Consider the following 17,865-nt stretch of genomic DNA (forward strand, 5'->3'; position numbering starts at 1 on the left):
TGTTTCATGATTGTAATTGCCTAGAACAAGATATTTGGATAGGTAGAATCGAAATGTTGAAATAAAACAAAGAACCTGTCCAGAAAGGCAGTTTGTAGGAGGTGAACACGGTATTCACTGGGGCTCTTTACTGATTCTTTAAATCAACATAAAAACATAAGAATGTAAGAAATTGTGTCATAGTGGGTCAGACCATGGGTCCATCCAGCCCAGCATCCTATTTCCAACAGTGGCCAATCCAGGCTACAAGTACCTGGCAAGTACCCAAAAACTAAGCCTATCCCACGCTACTGATGCCAGTAATAGCAGTGCTATTTTCAAAGTCAATTTGATTAATAGCAGGTAATGGCCTTCTCCTCCAAGAACTTATCCAATCCTTTTTTTAAACACAGCTACAATAACTGCATTAACCACACCCTCCGGCAACAAATTCCAGAGTTTAATTGTACATTGAAAGAAAAAGAATTTTCTCCGATTAGTTTTAAATGTGCTACTTGCTAAATTCATGGAGTGACCCTTAGTCCTTCTATTATCCAAAAGAGTAAATAACAGATTCACATTTACCCGTTCTAGACCTCTCATGATTTTAAAGACCTCTATCATATCCCCTCTCAGCCATCTCCTTCTCCAAGCTCTCTTTAGTATTTCCTCATAAGGGAGCAGTTCCATCATTATCATTTTGGTCACCCTTCTCTGTACCTCCTCCATTGCAACTATCTTTCTTGAGATGCGGCGACCAGAATTGTACAAAGTATTCAAGGTGCAGTCTCACCACAGAGTGATACAGAGGCATTATGACATCCTTCATTTTATTCACCATTCCCTTCCTAATAATTCCTAACATTGTTTGCTTTTTTGACTGCCACAGCACACTGAGCTGATGATTTCAAAGTATTATTCACTATGATGCCTAGATCTCTTTCCTGGGTGGTAGCTCTTAATATAGAACCTAACATCGTGTAACCACAGCATGGGTTATTTTTCCCTATATGCATCACCTTGCACATTAAATTTCATCTGCCATTTAGATGTCCAATTGTCCAGTCTCACAAAGTCCTTCTACAATTTATCACAATCTGCTTGTGATTTAACTACTCTAAATAATTTTGTATCATCTGTAAATCTGATTACCTCACTCGTCGTATTCCTTTCCAGATCATTTATAAATATATTGAAAAGCAAGGGTCTTAGTACAGGTCCTTGAGGCACTCCACTGTATACCCTTTTCCACTGAGAACATTGTCCATTTAATCCTACTCTCTGTTTCCTGTCTTTTAACCCGTTTATAATCCATGAAATGACATTGCCACCTATCCCATGACTTTTTACTTTTCTTAGAAACCTCTCAATAGGAACTTTGTCAAATGCCTTCTGAAAATCCAAATACATTATATCTACTGGTTCACCTATATCTACATGTTTATTAATCCCTTCAAAAAAGTGAAGCAGATTTCTGAGGCAAGACTTGCCTTGGGTAAAGCCATGCAGACTTTGTTCCATTAAACCATGCCTTTCTATATGCTCTGTGATTTTGATCTTTAGAAACTTTCCATTATTTTTCCTGGCACTGAAGTCAGGCTAACTGGTATGTAGTTTCCCGGATTGCCCCAGAGCCCTTTTTAAAGATTGAGGTTACATTAGCCACCCTCCAGTCTTCAGGTACAAGGGATGATTTTAATGATAGGTTACAAATTTTAACTGAAATTTCATTTTTTAGTTCTTTCAGAATCCTGGGGTGTATTACATAAGGTCCAGGTTTTCAGTTTGTCAATCAGGCCTACCATATCTTCTTGGTTCACTGAGATTTGGTTCAGTTCATCTGAATCATTACCCATGAAAACCTTCTCTAGAATGGGTATCTCCCCAACATCCTCTTCAGTAAACACTGAAGCAAAGAAATCATTTAATCTTTTCGCGATGGCCTTACCTTCTCTAAGTGCGCCTTTAACCCTTCAATCATCTAACAGTCCAACCGACTCCCTCGCATGCTTTCTGCTTCGGATATATATTTTTTTTTTAAAGTTTTTACTGTGAGTTTATGCCTAGACGATCAATTTCTTTTCAAATTCTTTCTTAGCCTGTCTTATCAATGTCTTACATTTGACTTATGCTTTTTTCCATTTTCTTCTGTTGGATCCTTCTTCCAATTTTTGAATGAAGATCTTTTGGCTAAAATAGCTTCTTTCATCTCCCCTTTTAACCATGCCGGTAATCGGTAATAGTTTTGCCTTCCTTCCACCTTTCTTAATGTGTGGAATACATCTGGTCTGTGCTTCTAGGATGTTTTTTGGGTTTCTTTTGTTGTTTTTTCTTTTAACAATGTCCATGCCTCTTGCACACTTTTTACCTTTGTAGCTGCTCCTTTCAGTTTTTTCCTAAGCTATTTTTCACATTTTCTCAAAGTTTCCCTTTTGAAAGTTTAGTGCTAGAGCCGTAGATTTACTTACTGTCTATTTTCCTGTCAATTCAAATTTGATCATATTATGATCACTATTGCCAAACAGCCCCACCACCGTTACCTCTCTCACCAAATCCAGTGCTCCACAGAGAATTAGATCTAAAACTGCTCCCTCTCTCTTCTGTTCCAGAAGCAATTGCTCCATAAAACTGTCATTTATTCCATCCAGGAACTTTATCTCTCTAGCATGTTCTGATGTCACATTTACCCAATTTAATATTGGGGTAATTAAGATCTTCCATTATTACTGTACTACTAATTTGGTTAGCAATTTCTCTTATCAATTCACTGTCCATCTCATCATCTTGGCCAGGTGGACGGTAGTATACTTCTATCACTATAGTCTTCCCCAACACACAAGGGATTTCCAGCCATAAAAATGCAATTGTGCATTTAGTCTCATGCAGGATCTTTTTCCTGTTGGACTCTATGCCATCCTGGACATAAAGCACCACTCCGCCTCCCAGATGCTCCTCTCTGCCATTGCAATATAATTTGTACCCCGGTACAGCACTGTCCCATACCGGGATACAACATCTCTAAAGAAATAAATGCATATGATACTCTGGAAAATGTTTGTCTTTTCCTACCTTTTACCTGCATTTTCTTGTATTTGTGCAGGGAATCTGGATGTGGCAGGCTGTAGATTTCAACATTCCCACTTGAGAACGCAGCTGCCAGGAGTCCTAGTCTGGGCATTTGAGGATTCTGTGGAGGACATTTAATTGGAGAAAAAAATAAGATGTGTGTGTATATATCTATATATATATCTATATCTATATATATACATATACATACATATATATACATAATTTATTAAGAACATAAGAACAAAAGAACAAGACATACTGGGTCAGATCAAGGGTCCATCAAGCCCAGCATACTGTTTCCAACAGTGGCCAATCCAGGCCATAAGAACCTGGCAAGTACCCAAAAACTAAGTCTATTCCATGTTACCGTTGCTAATGGCAGTGGCTATTCTCTAGGTGAACTTAATAGCAGGTAATGGACTTCTCCTACAAGAACTTATCCAATCCTTTTTTAAACACAGCTATACTAACTGCACTAACCACATCCTCTGGCAACGAATTCCAGAGTTTAATTGTGCGTTGAGTAAAAAAGAACTTTCTCCGATTAGTTTTAAATGTGCCCCATGCTAACTTCATGGAGTGCCCCCTAGTCTTTCTACGATCCGAAAGAGTATATAACCGATTCACATCTACCCGTTCTAGACCTCTCATGATTTTAAACACCTCTATCATATCCCCCCTCAGTCGTCTCTTCTCCAAGCTGAAAAGTCCTAACCTCTTTAGTCTTTCCTCATAGGAGAGTTGTTCCATTCCCTTTATCATTTTGGTAGCCCTTCTCTGTACCTTCTCCATCGCAATTATATCTTTTTTGAGATGCGGCGACCAGAATTGTACAGAGTATTCAAGTTGTGGTCTCACCATGGAGCGATACAGAGGCATTATGACATTTTCCGTTTTGTTCACCATTCCCTTTCTAATAATTCCCAACATTCTGTTTGCATTTTTGACTGCCGCAGCACACTGAACCGACGATTTCAATGTGTTATCCACTATGACGCCTAGATCTCTTTCTTGGGTTGTAGCACCTAATATGGAACCCAACATTGTGTAATTATAGCATGGGTTATTTTTCCCTATATGCATCACCTTCTACTATATTTCTATGTTTCTCGTTGAGAAGGGTTGGAAGAAAGACCTGTGGACATCCCCCTTCAGAATCATTTCCACATCCAGTGAGTGCCTGTCTCGCTGCATTCCGCAGAAGGCACTCTGGATGCGCTGTCCTTGGCCAGCAGGTCAAGGACTCGTGCAACTGGCCATCTGGGCCTGGACTCAGAGGACTCCCAATGTCCCGAGGAAGCCTCATGTCCAAAGAACCAAAAATCAACAATGGATCAGCAGTGGAGACTGTCACAAGTCTTCAGCATGTCTAGAGGATGAGCTCTCCTCAGCACAGTCTGCAGAGGGGTCTATTCTCAGCTGATAGCAGATGGTCCCGGCTCTGAGCATCAACTGAGACCAATGCCAATGCTTCGTCAGCTTCCCTTGATGTTCAGTCTGTGACTTTCTCGATGCTAAGGTCAAAGAGATTGTACCCAAAGCCTTCTTCAATCTGGAGGACTTCAACAATGGTCCATCTCCAGGTTCCCTACCAGCCATCAACCACTACCTACCCCACAATGTTAATGGCTCTCCTGACCTCAGTGCAGCTCCGAAGTCTTTCAGTGTCACTGCCTTTGATGCCGATGGTTCGGTCTTCTGGTGACTGAACAGATATTTCATGAGATCCAAATGAGACCAGCATCTTTTTGGGGTCATTTAACTGCACTAAGAGCACCCTTGGAGATCATGCAATTGCTCCAAGCAGAAGAGACATCTATCATGGTGGTCCATGATAGACATGGTTTTATTGCAAAGGGCACTGCTGGAATCCATTAGACATGTCCGAGTGAAACAAAAAGGATGCAAAACTGAACCTGACGACAGTGAAGAGTCGATGGCTGGCGGGCACTAAAGGCTCCTCCTCCCCGAGGAATGACAACTAATCAAAACTTAAGAAAATGCCGAAAAACCATACCTTGGGAGCTAAGAGTGGAGGAGTAGCCTAGTGGTTAGAGCAGCAGGCTATGATCTGGAAAGACCAGGGTTCAAGTCCCAATGTCGCTCCTTGTGACCTTGGGCAAGTCAATTTAGCCTCCTCTGCCTCAGATACAAACAGTTCCTGAATGTAATCTGCTTTGAAGTGTCAAAAAGCAGAATATAAAAATCTAAATAAATAAGACGAATGAGATGTGGGACCCTGTGACAGAAGCCAGAAATACCAAGTGAAAACATGAAAATTCGCACAAAACTTGAGAAAAACAACGAAAGAGGTTCATTAACTGCGACCTAAGGGGCTCCATGGAAAAACAGAAACTAAAGGGATACCGTGTGGTATAATGGCATGGCATGGGCATGCACAATAAGCTCAGTTAAAGTTCTGGAAACTTTTACATAGCTTTTGCATGCCGGGCTCCATGGAATGATGCCACCTCGAATGTGAGGACTGCCATCCTGCTTGTCCTCAGAGAATTCAATTTTAGCCTCCCTCAACAGATCACACAATCCTAAAATTGTCAATGCTCCCACTGCAGCTGATAGCCTGCTGGTGGGAACTTCTTACCCAGGTCAATTTCACTGTGGGAGATCCCCCCAAACTGCGGGGTCATATCATCTTGTACTCACCCCTCCTCTGTGCACTAAACTGTTATGCTGCCACTCCCGATGTGGTGAAGCCCGTGCACCTCCAGATGCCACCACGGTTATTGCACTCAGATGACCCTGACAACTCCTCCCTCCCCCAGAACAATACTCGCTGTTTGATTCACTCTTCTCCTTTGTAGCCGACTGCTGAGGCAACTGGAACCACCTGGCCCGGTTGCATATGCTCTCAGGCTCTTTTTTTTTTTTTTTTTTTTAAACAAGCTTTATCTTTTGAATAGGAGAAGAGAGAGCTAAGAACCAAGCATAGGCTAGAGCTAAAATGAAGAAAAAAAGGCTAGAGGAGAAGAGAGGAGAGAGAAGGAGAACAGGCTGCTTAAGGCAGCCAGTACTCCCACCAGAACACCTCTCTCTCTCTGGGGAAAACTCTGCTCAACCAGGGGAGGATCAGAAACTATAACGGGTGATATCAGCAAACCTGTTCTGTCTCCGTCTGCTAGTGGGGAGTATAGACCATGCGTCAGGACTGGTCTGGCTGGATGAAGAGGAAACAATTTTTCCCTGATGTTCCTTTGCAGATATTAAATAGAAAGTCCTAGCACTGAGCAATAGTATAACCCACTGGTCACTTTACTTTTACTAGAATGGACACTACCAGTATTATAAAATCTTCCTAAATGCAGTCAGTGCACAGTATAGGAGCACAATACAGCATGATGACAGAATTATATCTTATTACATAAATAGTTAAAAGTCAAGATTGAAATGACCATTACTGTACCTTTCTGTGAGTACTTGCCAGCTCCCAGGCCCCACTTGGGCAGAACTTCAAATCCCAGACACAGCCAAGATCCACTGCAATACCATAGGCCAAAGAAGCTTTTGTGGCACAGCTAACAAAAGAGAAAAACAGTCAAGTTTGTGAGTTTATACCACTGCCTCTGAACTTCAAGTGTAAGTGGTCATTTTTTTCAGATTTTTACAAAAAAGTTAAATTTTCTCTGACATTTTGTCAAGAATGTATCCGGGTTCATCGGGTTTGTGTACTCAAGGCAAATCAAACCATTTAAGTACAAACAGAGTACATGTTCCATCACATGCATAGGTAACCTTCAAGTTGCTGGAAACAGCTTCCTTGTTCCCAGTAACCCACTTCCAAGGCCAGAGGCCTAATCCAGTTCTCCAGGGGTGGAAAGGTTCTGGCTTTAACCCTAGGTTCATTCCCAAACAAAACATGAGAATGACGACAGATGAAGATAACAGGATAACCTAGGCAGATATAATAACCCGATCTAAAAAAATATCGTAACTATTTAATATACAATAGAGAAAAGAATGTTGGCACAAAAACAATACAATCAAAAATCAGTAAATCAAAAACCCGGTGCCAATAAATCCGATAAAAGGAGAATAAAATGCACATAGCCCAGATTAAACAGGTCCCAGCATGGCCATGTTTTGGTGCATTTACATTATTCTTCTCAGATCAGGTTTTTTATTTTTGAATCTGCTTAGGGCTATCCTATCATTCTCATCTGACCTGGTTTTATCCTAAATATGTATACGTTAGAGGTGAGGAGATATGGGGGATATGAAACAGACCTTTAAATACCTGAAACATTATAAAAATGCACAAGAATCAAACATTTTCTAGTAGAAAATGATTTGTAAAACAAGGTTTCACGATATGAAGCTCCAACAGGGATATAATCAGGAAATATATTTTTATGGAAAGAGTTGTGAATGCCTCTAATACACTCCTGGAAGATTTGGTGATGATGAGAATGGTAACAGAATTCAAAGGGAGTAGGATAAATCCAGAGGTTCCCCAGGGGCTACAGCAGGGGTGGCCAACATTTTATGCACCAAGAACCAAGGAAACAGAACGCACAACAGCAAAGCTCCTCACGTTTTCAAGAGACAAGGGGAGTGGGGAATGGGAAACCCTCCCCTTCCCCAACAGGATCTTTCTCATTCCACCCACCATCTCCACCAGTCTCTCTTGCAATCATGTCCTGTTCCCATTATTCTCTCACAAGCCCTCCACCAGTCTTTTTTTCAAACCCACAAACCTGTCCTGTCTCTCACTTAATCCCTCCACCCTGTCCAAGTCTTTTTTTTTTTTTTTTTTCAATCTTCTAACCCTGTCCCCGCCAGTTTCTCTCTCTCACAATCCCATCCTGGCCCCAATCTCCCCTCCCTCCAGTCTTTCAATTCCCCCACCCTGTCAATATCAGACTTTCTTCCCCACTGATATCTCTCTCAATCCCCCACCCTATCCTAATCAATCTCTGTCAGTAGCCCCAGCATAACATTCCCCAATCCCACAAGAACGACAAGGGCTTAGCAGCCCCCACATAACACCTCCAACCTTGAGCTACATCCTCACCCTCTGCCCATCACTAGTATCTCTCTGGCCCCACCCCACTTCTCTCCAATTCCTTTCCTCTAATGCCCTCTCTGGCTTTCTTGCATAGACCCTTTGCATTCACCTCTTCTAGCTCACACATCCAAGTCCCTGGCTTCCAATTTTCACCCCTTTTCTAGTCACTCCCCCTAGAAGCATTCACTCTCTCTTGCACTGCCCCACCGTGCCTCTTGCAAACCCTCCGCCCTCCCAATAATCACCTCTGGCCCTTACCCCTTCACCTTCATCACACCTCTGGCTTTTTCATACCCCTTTACTACCTTTCCCAATTCTTTTGAAACCTTCTACCTTAACCTGGCTCTCTCATGTGCCCCCCACTCCCCCCATGGATCTCCTACATAACCCTATCCTGGCCTTCTCTTTCTCCATTTCCCCCACTCAAGCCCTGATCACCTCACATTTGTTGCAAACAGGTGGCAATGTGGACCATGGGGAGAAAGAAAATGCCAAACAGTCCAATTTGCAATTCTGTCTTCAGGAAGATGGGGACGGAAACAATATACACCCCCTCAACTCCCCCCACAGCATAATCTCTTCCTTGTGCTATTCTACCCTCCCCACAACATTCACCCCTTTCCACGTCAGTGCCCCAGAAACATTCAGCCCCTTTTGCCCTGCTTCTCCTTCAAGCATCCCTCACCTCCCCCAACATTCACTTCATGCATTGTTCCTCTCCCCTCACCCAACTACTCAACTTCATTCGCCCTATTATCCTCATTTCTTTTGCCACAAATTATTCTGGCCTGATTAGAGCTCTGTGTGACCCTACTCCCCTCTGAATCCCAAGTCTTTGGGGCCTGGGGCAATGTACACAAGAGCCCTTCTCCTTCAGAAAGCAGACCAGAGAAGAGCCCTCTACTCCAGGCAACAAGTGGGGTGAGGAGTCTGACAAGTCAGGGAGGGCTATAGCAGAGAACTGACTGGCACTTCTTTGCTGTCGTCAGCTCCAGCCTCATTCCTCCCATCCCCTCTTATCCTTTACTGCTGCTGGCTGCAGACCAGGAGGGGGACAATTGAGCAGGAATGAGCAAAGAAAAGCCTCTGATCTCTGCTGCAGCCCCTCCTTTTTGTCCCTGCATTAACCAGTAGCACTGCGAAGCCAGGAGGGGAGGCGCTGGAGTAGGGAGCAACATAGTTCGCTCTGCTCTATTGTGTGCGTTTCCTGCTCCAGCCCGTCCCCCTGCTGTCCTCTACAATGCTGCTCAGTTGCCATGTGTCCAGGAAAGAAAGTGTCACATTTTGAACATGAAAGAGCCACAGACTGGCCACCTCTGGGATGAGAAAGAACTGGATTAACCTATGGCAATTTTTGGTTCTCCATCGATGAGCAGGGATGAATTAGTCGTGACATGTGCGTGACATCATCCGATGCTACCAAATTTACCCTTTTTTATGGTGATCCCTCGCATCCTCTACCTGATCCACCAGAATGTTCTTTACTACTGGAAGACCTTTCACTCCCAAAATTCTTAAGACAAGCTAGTAAGGTGATGGGAGCCAATGTCCATAAGAACAAGGATCCCCACAATGAGGTCTCTGGGTTTCTAAATATGCTGGAAACTCCATCTGAATCTGCAGTTAGCTCAGTTCATCGAAACATGATTGTAGGAAAGGACTATTATGGCCTGTGCTGTCTGACCATATATACCAATTAGTCAGCTTTACAATCCTTACCTCTCCCTCAGAGACCCTGTTTCTTCTATGCCTTCTTGAATTCAGATATTGTACTTGTCTCCACCGCCTCCAGGGGGAGGCAGTTCCATATATCCACTACCCTCTCTGTAAATAAATATTTCCTTAGATTACCCCGTTTCACCCTCATCCATAACACATCGTACAAGAGCCTTCTTTTATTTATCAGCATTTCTTAATCGCTTTACAGATTAAAAATTGCCCAAAGCGATGAACAGAGTAAAACAAGCAATAAAATACAAACAATAGTACAAACGTTTTCCCATAAACCTATCATGTCACAACATCATATCAGCTTATGTTCAGGCTTGGATGGAAACACAGCTACCACCGGACATAAGCAAAGATTTTAATTTTTTATGAAATTTCATCAGATCATTTTCTTCTCTCAATACCAACGGAAGATTAATCCACAAACTCTGCATCTAACATATGGAAACCATAATAAGTGCATCCCTGCTGATCTAAGATTCATTCTGGCCTCATACCATTCCAGGCTACCTTTCAATTGAAAGGAACAATGATCTTAGAGCACTTTAAATACCAAAACCAGATTTTTAAACCTGCATCGATCCACAATCTGTAACCAATGTAACTGCTGCATTGATTACTGACCTGCCCACGTCCTCTGCATGGAAAACTTGGAGGTATTTAAATGTCTCTATCATATCTTCTCCCCATCCCTGCCTTTCCTCCAGGGTATAAAACTTTAAGTCTATCCTCATATGCTTTAGAATAAAGACCACTGATCATTCTCGTAGCCACCCTCTGGACCAACTCCAACTAGTTTATATCGTTTTGAAAATATAGTCTCCTGAACTGTACACAGTATTCCAAATGAGGTCTCAACAGGGATTTATAAAGGGCAAAATCACCTTTTCTCTACTAACCATTCCTCTTCCTATGCACCCAAGCATCTTTTTGGCTTTTACTGTCACCTCATCCATCTGTTTGGCTACCTTAAGATCAACATACGGTCACCCACAGATCCCGCTCTTCTTTCATGCTGAGAAGAATTTCACCCTCTATACTGTACCTGAACTGTGGGTTTTTGTATAATTGCATAACTTTGTATTTCTTAGCATTAAATCTTAGCTGCCAGATCTTAGACCATTCCTTGAACTTTGCTATATCCGTCTTCATATTTTTTACATCTTGCTGGCTGTCTACTCTATTGCAGATGTGGTATCATCGTCAAGACAAACCTTTCCTGATAATCCTTACGCAATGTCGCTTGTAAAAATGTTCAAAAAGAACTGGTCCAAGGTTGATCCCTGCGTCAACCACTAGTAAAGGCTCTCTCCTCAAAGTGAACTCCATTTATCACTACCCTTAGGTGAATCCGGCTCAACAAATTTCTAACACATTCAGTCACTTTAGGATCCATATCAAGTGTTTTACAAACAAGAATTTGGAAGAATCCAGCATCCTGTCCTTCAGTAGCCTGGAAACTGGAACTGAAATATAGAGTACAAAAACACCCATTGTTTGCTCAGCATATGAATCATTTGATACTGCAGCAAGATCTTCTGCAGTGGCCATCAGAGCACACCGAATGGCATGGTTGAGAACGAGCAGCTTGCGTGAGGAATTTCATGACAAATTGGCCGATGTACCCTGCTTGGGGATAACACTTTTGGAGACAAAGTCAGGGAAAGTGTCACCAAAATTAAGGAGCAGCATGCTACCATTCAGTAGAAGAGGACTGGAATGCTCATCTGCATATTGTTCCCAGCATCCCTTGGGAGTGGGCACCAGATGTCACAGCGAATGATCCAGGTTTCAAACTCCACTGCCCCAGCTTCCAGAAGCCCCGCACCCTTAGCAGCAGAAGAGGAACAGAAGGCTCATCTGCAGACTGTTTCCAGCATGCCCCGGGAGAGGATACCAGATGTCACAGCGAGTGCTATATCAGGGTACAAATAATATCACAATGATAAGGAGGATCAACTTGGTGGTGGTGTGGCACTTTATGCCCTCCCGGACAGAGTCCAACAGTCGTACAAGAGACTAAATGCTCAGTAGAATCTATAGGGTTAGAAATCTTATGTGTACTGGGTAAGAGTTTAGCGATAGGAGTATACTGCCATCCACTTGACCACAATGATCAGACAGATGGTGGATGCTAAGAGGAATCAGGAAATCTATCCAATTGGGCAGTGCAGTAATAATGGGAGATTTCAATTACCCCAATATTGACTGGGTAAATGTAATATCAGGACATGTTAGAGTTGTAAAGTTCCTACATGGAATAAACAATGGTTCAATGAGCAATTAGTTTAGGAACCAATGAGAGAGGGAGTCATTTTAGATTTCATTCTTTGTGGAAGGCAGGAGTTGGTGAGAGAGCCAACGGTGGTGGGGCCACTTGGCAATAGTGAATATAACATGATCAAATTTGAACTAATGACTAGAAGGGGGACAATATGTAAATCTACAGCTCTAACACTAAATTTTCAAAAGGGAAACTTTGATAAAATGAGGAAAATAGTTAGAAAAAAACAAAGGTGCAACGGCAAAGATTAAAAATATACAATAGGCAGGGATAGTCTTTAAAAATACAATCTTAGAAGACAGTCCAGATATATTTTACACATTAAATAAGATGGCAGGCCAAACGATTACCGACATGGTAAAAAGATGAGGTGGAAAGAGGACATTTTAGCCAAAAAAATATCCTTCAAAAATTGGAAGGACCAATCTGAATAAAATAGGAAAAAGTATAAGAAGCAAAAATACATAATAAAACTATTTTAAATTTATCCAAAGCAGGAAACATGTGAGGGAGTCGGTTGGACCGTGAGATAACCGAGGGGTTAAAGGGGATCTTAGGGAAGATAAGGCCATTGAAGAAAGACTAAATTAATTCTTTGCTTTTAAGTTTACTAATGAGGATGTTGGAGACATACCGGTTCCAGAGATAGCAAATGTTGCTTACTTGTAACATGTGTTCTCACAGGACAGCAGGATGTTAGTCCTCACATATGGGTGACATCACAGGATGGAGCCCAATCACGGAACACTTCTGTCAAAGTTTTCAGAACTGACTGGCCCCTACTGGGCATGCCCAGCATGGCACTAACCCTGCAGTCAGCAGGGGTCCCCCTTCAGTCTTGTTTAAAAGCTACAGGTAGTGCCGAAAATAAATAAGAAAACGTTACGAACACAACACCGCGGGGCGGCGGGTGGGTTTCGTGAGGACTAACCGCACTGACATGCATTCTGATGGAGGAAGTTTTTAGACCTGACTGACAAGTGCCAGAGATAGTCCAGAAACTTCGTGATGGTAGCGAGATAGTTTGGTTGAGATGGAAGTGAGAAACCACTTTGGGGAGGAAGGACAGGACCATACGTAACTGAATGGTTCCCGGGGTGAGTCTGAGGAACGGTTCCCGGCAGGACAGTGCTTGTAGCTCGGAGATACGACATTAATATGTTAATAGTCGGGGAGACAGGCCGCGAAGAGGTCTGAAGGAGGCTCCTGCTAAGAAATCTAGGACCAGGTTGAGGTTCCAAAGAGGTACCGGCCACTTTAGGGGTGGTCGGATCTGCTTGACTCCTTTCAGAAAGCGGAAGACATCCGGGTGAGAGGTTAGGCTGCCGCTCTCACTCTTGGTTCCGTAGCATGACAATGTGGCCACCTGTACCTTGATGGAGTTGAGAGACAATCCCTTCTGTAGTCCGTTCTGCAGGAATTCCCAAATCGCAGGAATTCTGACTAGAGCGTGGAATGATGTCACGTTCCTCACACCAGGCTTCGAATACTCTCCAAATCCTTATGTTTGTTAGGGATGTGGAGAACTTGCAGGCTCGGAGCAGGGTGTCAATTACTGTCCCCAAGTATTCGCTCTTCCTCAGGCGAGTCCTCTCAATGGCCAGGCTGTAAGAGAGAATAGAGCTGGATCCTTGTAGAGGATCGACCCTTGTTGGAGCAGGCACGGTAGCGGGAGGGGGCTCCCTGTCAGCAGCCTTCGCATTTCTGCGTACCACGGTCTTTTTGGCCAGTCCGGGGCCACTAGAAGTACTGGTCCCTTGTGGTGTTCTATCTTGTGGATGATTGCGCCCAATAGGGGCCACGGTGGGAAGGCGGATAATAGAGTTTCCTATGGCCAGGTCTGTAGCAGGGCATCGATTCCCTGGGACTGGGGTTCCCGCCTGCGGCTGAAGAAGCTGGGCACTTGGGTGTTGAACCGGCTTGCCAGGAGGTCCATGGTTGGTGTTCCCCAATGGTTTACTATCAATTGGAATGCTGTGGTTGACAGCCTCCATTCTCCTGGGTCTAGACTTTCTCTGTTGAGGTAATCCGCAGCGACTTTGTCTTTCCCTGCGATGTGGCCGGCCGAGATCTCTTGAAGGTTTGCTTCCGCCCATGACATTAGGGGGGTCTATTTCCAGACACACCTGTTGGCTTCTGGTTCCTCCCTGACGGTTTATGTAGGCCACTGTTGTGGCATTGTCAGACATTACTCTGACTGATTTGTCTCGGAGTCTGTGACCAAACCGTAGGCAGGCTAATTTGACTGCCAGGGCTTCTAGGCAATTGATGTTCCATCCCAACTCTTCTTTGTTCCATTGCCCCTGAGCAGTTACCTCCTGGCAGTGTGCTCCCCATCCTCGTAGGCTGGCGTCCGTGGTGAGCAGGATCCAGGTTGGTGAGGATAGTCTCACTCCCTGGCTCAAATGGCCTTCTTGTAGCCACCATCGTAGTTGGGTCCGAACTTTGTCCGGGAGCTGAAGATGTACGGTGTAGTTCTGAGACAGCGGATTTCATCGTGATAATAGTGAGCGCTGTAGGGGTCTCATGTGAGCTCTTGCCCATGGTACTACTTCCAGCGTGGATGTCATCAGGCCGAGGACTTGGAGGTAGTCCCATGCCTTGGGACGAAGCTCACTCAACAGGGTTCACAACTGGATCATCAGTTTTGATCACCTTGTCAGTGTCAGGATGACCTTGTCTTGTTTGGTGTCAAACCAGACTCCCAGGTATTCTAGGGATTGGGAGGGCTGCAGACAACTCGTTTGTGTTGACCACCCACCCGAGGCTCTCCAGTAGAGTTTTTGACTCTGTTGGTTGCCTGGTGACTTTCCTCTGGGGATTTCGCCCTGATCGTCTAGATAAGGGCGTATGAGGATTCCTTCCTTCTTCAGTGTTGCTGCCACTACCACCATGATTTGGTGAACGTCCAGGGTGCTGTGGCTAACCCGAATGGTAGTGCCCGGAACTGGTAGTGACAGTCCAGGATCGTGAAGTGTAGAAAACGCTGATGCTCTTGATGGATCGGAATGTGTAGGTAGGCTTCCAACAGTTCCAGGGATGTAAGGAACTCTCCCGGTTATATCGCCCTTATTACAGAGCACAGGGTTTCCATGCGGAAGCGAGGAATCTTCAAGTGGCAGTTGACCAACTTGAGATCCAGGATGGGCCGGAACGCACATTCTTTCTTGGGAACGATAAAATAGATGGAATAATGTCCAGTATTTATTTGTTGTGCGGGCACTGGTGTTATAGCCTCTAAGGCTAGCAATCTGGTCAGTGTAGCTTCCACTGCCATCTTCTTGGAAGGGTTGTGGCAGGGGGATTCCACAAACTTGTCCGGAGGGAGGTGGTGGAAATCCAGGTAATATCCCTCTCGAATGATGGCTAGGACCCACTTGTCCGAAGATATCTCTAGTAGAATAGGGCAAGTCTGCCCCCTATGGTTTTTTCCTTTGGACGGGTCAGCTGATTTTCATTATGGGGTGCGGCTGGGGCCTGGGCCCGAGCCAGCTCCCCTTTTGTTGTGCTTGTTCCAAAAGGACTGGCTCCTGCCTGCGTGGCAAGCCGCTTGATATGTGCTTCTGTATGGCTTGAAGCGTTGTGATCCTCTGCCCCTGGAAGGGTTGCTGGTTTCTCTTAGTCCTGTCTTCCGGTAGCCGAGGCAGTGGGGATTCGCCCCATTTGTTGGCTAGCTTCTCTAGTTCACTTCCGAACAGGAGGGTTCTCTTGAAGGGCATCCTTGTGAGTCTAGTTTTGGAAGATGCGTTGGCTGACCAGCTTCGGAGCCAGAGTTGTCTTTTGGCTGCCACGGCTGACGACAGTCCTCTAGCTGCGGTGCGCACCATATCAGAAGCAGCATCCGTGAGGAATGATACTGCTGGTTCCAGGTCTTCCTCAGGAGTGTTGTTCCTGTTGTTCCTGGTCTGTGATAAGCAGGCGTGTGTCACCACGGCACAACAGGCCACGATCTGTAGAGACATCAAAAGACTGAGGATGGATTCCAGACGTCTGTCTTGAGCATCCTTGAGTGCTGCTCCTCCTTCAACTGGGATAGTAGTGCGCTTTGAGACCACGCAGACCATGGCATCCACTTTCAGACATGCCAGGAGATCTTTGGCAGCTGGGTCCAGAGGGTACATGGCTGCCAGGGCATGCCCCCTTTGAACGTAGTCTCCGGGACATCCCATTCCAGGTCAATTAGCTGCTGGACGGCTTGTAATAGTGGGAAATGACAGGAGGTCTGACTGAGTCCCTCTAGGAGGGGATTCGTCTTAGGTTCCCCTGAGGCACTTGTGCCCAGGATAGCGAGCTCTTTCAAGCTGTGTGTGACCAGGTCTGGAAGCTCGTCCTTGGTGAAAAAGCGCCTCATGGTTCGGTGAGGCTCTCTCCCCTGGGGGAGTTCCCCTTCCTCCAGGGGTTCTGATTCCTCATCTGAGTTGACTGTGTCCTCGAAGGTGGGGCTTCTGGGCAGTGGAATCACTTTCCTGGGCATAGAGGGTCCTGGGATGTTGAGGTCCTTTGGCAGAGGTTGTGGCCGTATCATCGGAGGCCCCGGTTGCATGTGGGCGAAGATATGCAGGCCTTTGAAGAATTCCACCCAGGAGATAGATACAGGGTCTAAATTAAGAGGCGCTGTGTCCCTGGGGAGCCCCGTTTGAGGGAGGGTCCTGCTGGGGGATGCTAGGTCCGGCGTACTGTTCAAGAAGCTGGAACCCGGTACCGGATTGGGGGTGGGGGGGCCATGGGCTGGGTCCCCCAGGGCCTCCTCGCATTGTATACACAGAGCCGTGGCCTCCTCATGCTGTGCAGCTCTAATGTGGCATGCTGGGCAAAGGCCCTGAGCCTTGAGCTTCTTTTCCGGTGGTGTCATGGCTTGTGCACGTAAAATACAGGGCCCGGCTGGCTTAGTTATGCGCTCCAGTGCGTCGGAGATGTGTGCTTAGGATTGGTGCGCGCTGTTGTGCGCACAGATCGAAGTTATGTGCCCGGCACAGTAAGCGCATGGCTATGCATATCGCTTGTGCGCACGGTACTTGGGCGCGCGACGTTGTGCACACGGCTCGCCTCTGTGCACACGAATCGGGGCGGCGGACAGGCCGGCGAACAGGTCTAGATGGTGACAGCGACCACGCAGACAATATGGCGACCACCTCGGATGGTATCCACGTGGGAAGACCCTCAGATCTGACCGGGATCTAGCCACTGGTTCAGGCTGGCGACCTGTGTGACTCCTCGAGCTTTGGAGACCGGAGACTTTTAAATAGATTTCTACCTTACCTTGTCTCGGCGCTTCCCGGTCTCGTTCCGGGCAGTCTCCGGCTGCAGGGGGGAAGAGGGAAAATACCTTCACCGCCGCACTCGAAGTTGCACCCGCTGCCTCTCAGCCTCACCGCATGTTGGGGGCTAGGTCCCCGCCAAGGGTCGGCCGCCGGACCGAGGCTTACCTCAGAGGGATCGTGGAAATCACATCGGGAATTCTCAACTGGGGGAGGGACCCAATGGGTGTCCCGCAGGAGAGCGGGGCTCGTCTGTAGAGGTAAAATTTCTTCTTGTTTTGGTTTTCTTTGCTAAATTACTCTAACCCTGTGCTAGTGTTCATAGAGTCCCGAACTGCTATGGAGACGGAAAATACTGAAGAGCTGCACTTCCTGCATGGGTATATGTACTCGGGCTGACGTCAGATTGAAATCTGATCCGTCTCCAACTGCTATCAGGAGTACACTATACCCATTAGTCCTGAGTCCATCTGCTACACATAGGAAATGACCATTTAATCCTACTGTTTCCTGTCTTTTAACCA

The 17,865-nt window shown here is 45.4% G+C and overlaps 1 protein-coding gene across 3 annotated transcripts in view; it reads right to left on the reverse strand.

Moving 5' to 3' along the window:
• The window catches only part of GTF3C2 (general transcription factor IIIC subunit 2), a 265,747-nt gene that overhangs the window by 138,183 nt on the left and 109,699 nt on the right, over positions 1 to 17,865 (reverse strand). For all 3 annotated transcript variants that reach the window (XR_003855599.1, XM_029595224.1, XM_029595225.1), the window contains exons 9-10: positions 6,470 to 6,581; positions 3,049 to 3,166 (exon numbers count right to left, since the gene is read on the reverse strand). Coding sequence is in view for 2 of the 3 variants with exons in the window: in XM_029595224.1 (XP_029451084.1) it covers positions 3,049 to 3,166; positions 6,470 to 6,581 (230 nt within the window). In the remaining variant the exon portion in view is untranslated. The remainder of the gene's footprint in view (positions 1 to 3,048; positions 3,167 to 6,469; positions 6,582 to 17,865) is intronic.

The sequence above is a fragment of the Rhinatrema bivittatum genome, chromosome 3 (assembly GCF_901001135.1).
Source record: "Rhinatrema bivittatum chromosome 3, aRhiBiv1.1, whole genome shotgun sequence".
NCBI lineage: Eukaryota > Metazoa > Chordata > Amphibia > Gymnophiona > Rhinatrematidae > Rhinatrema > Rhinatrema bivittatum.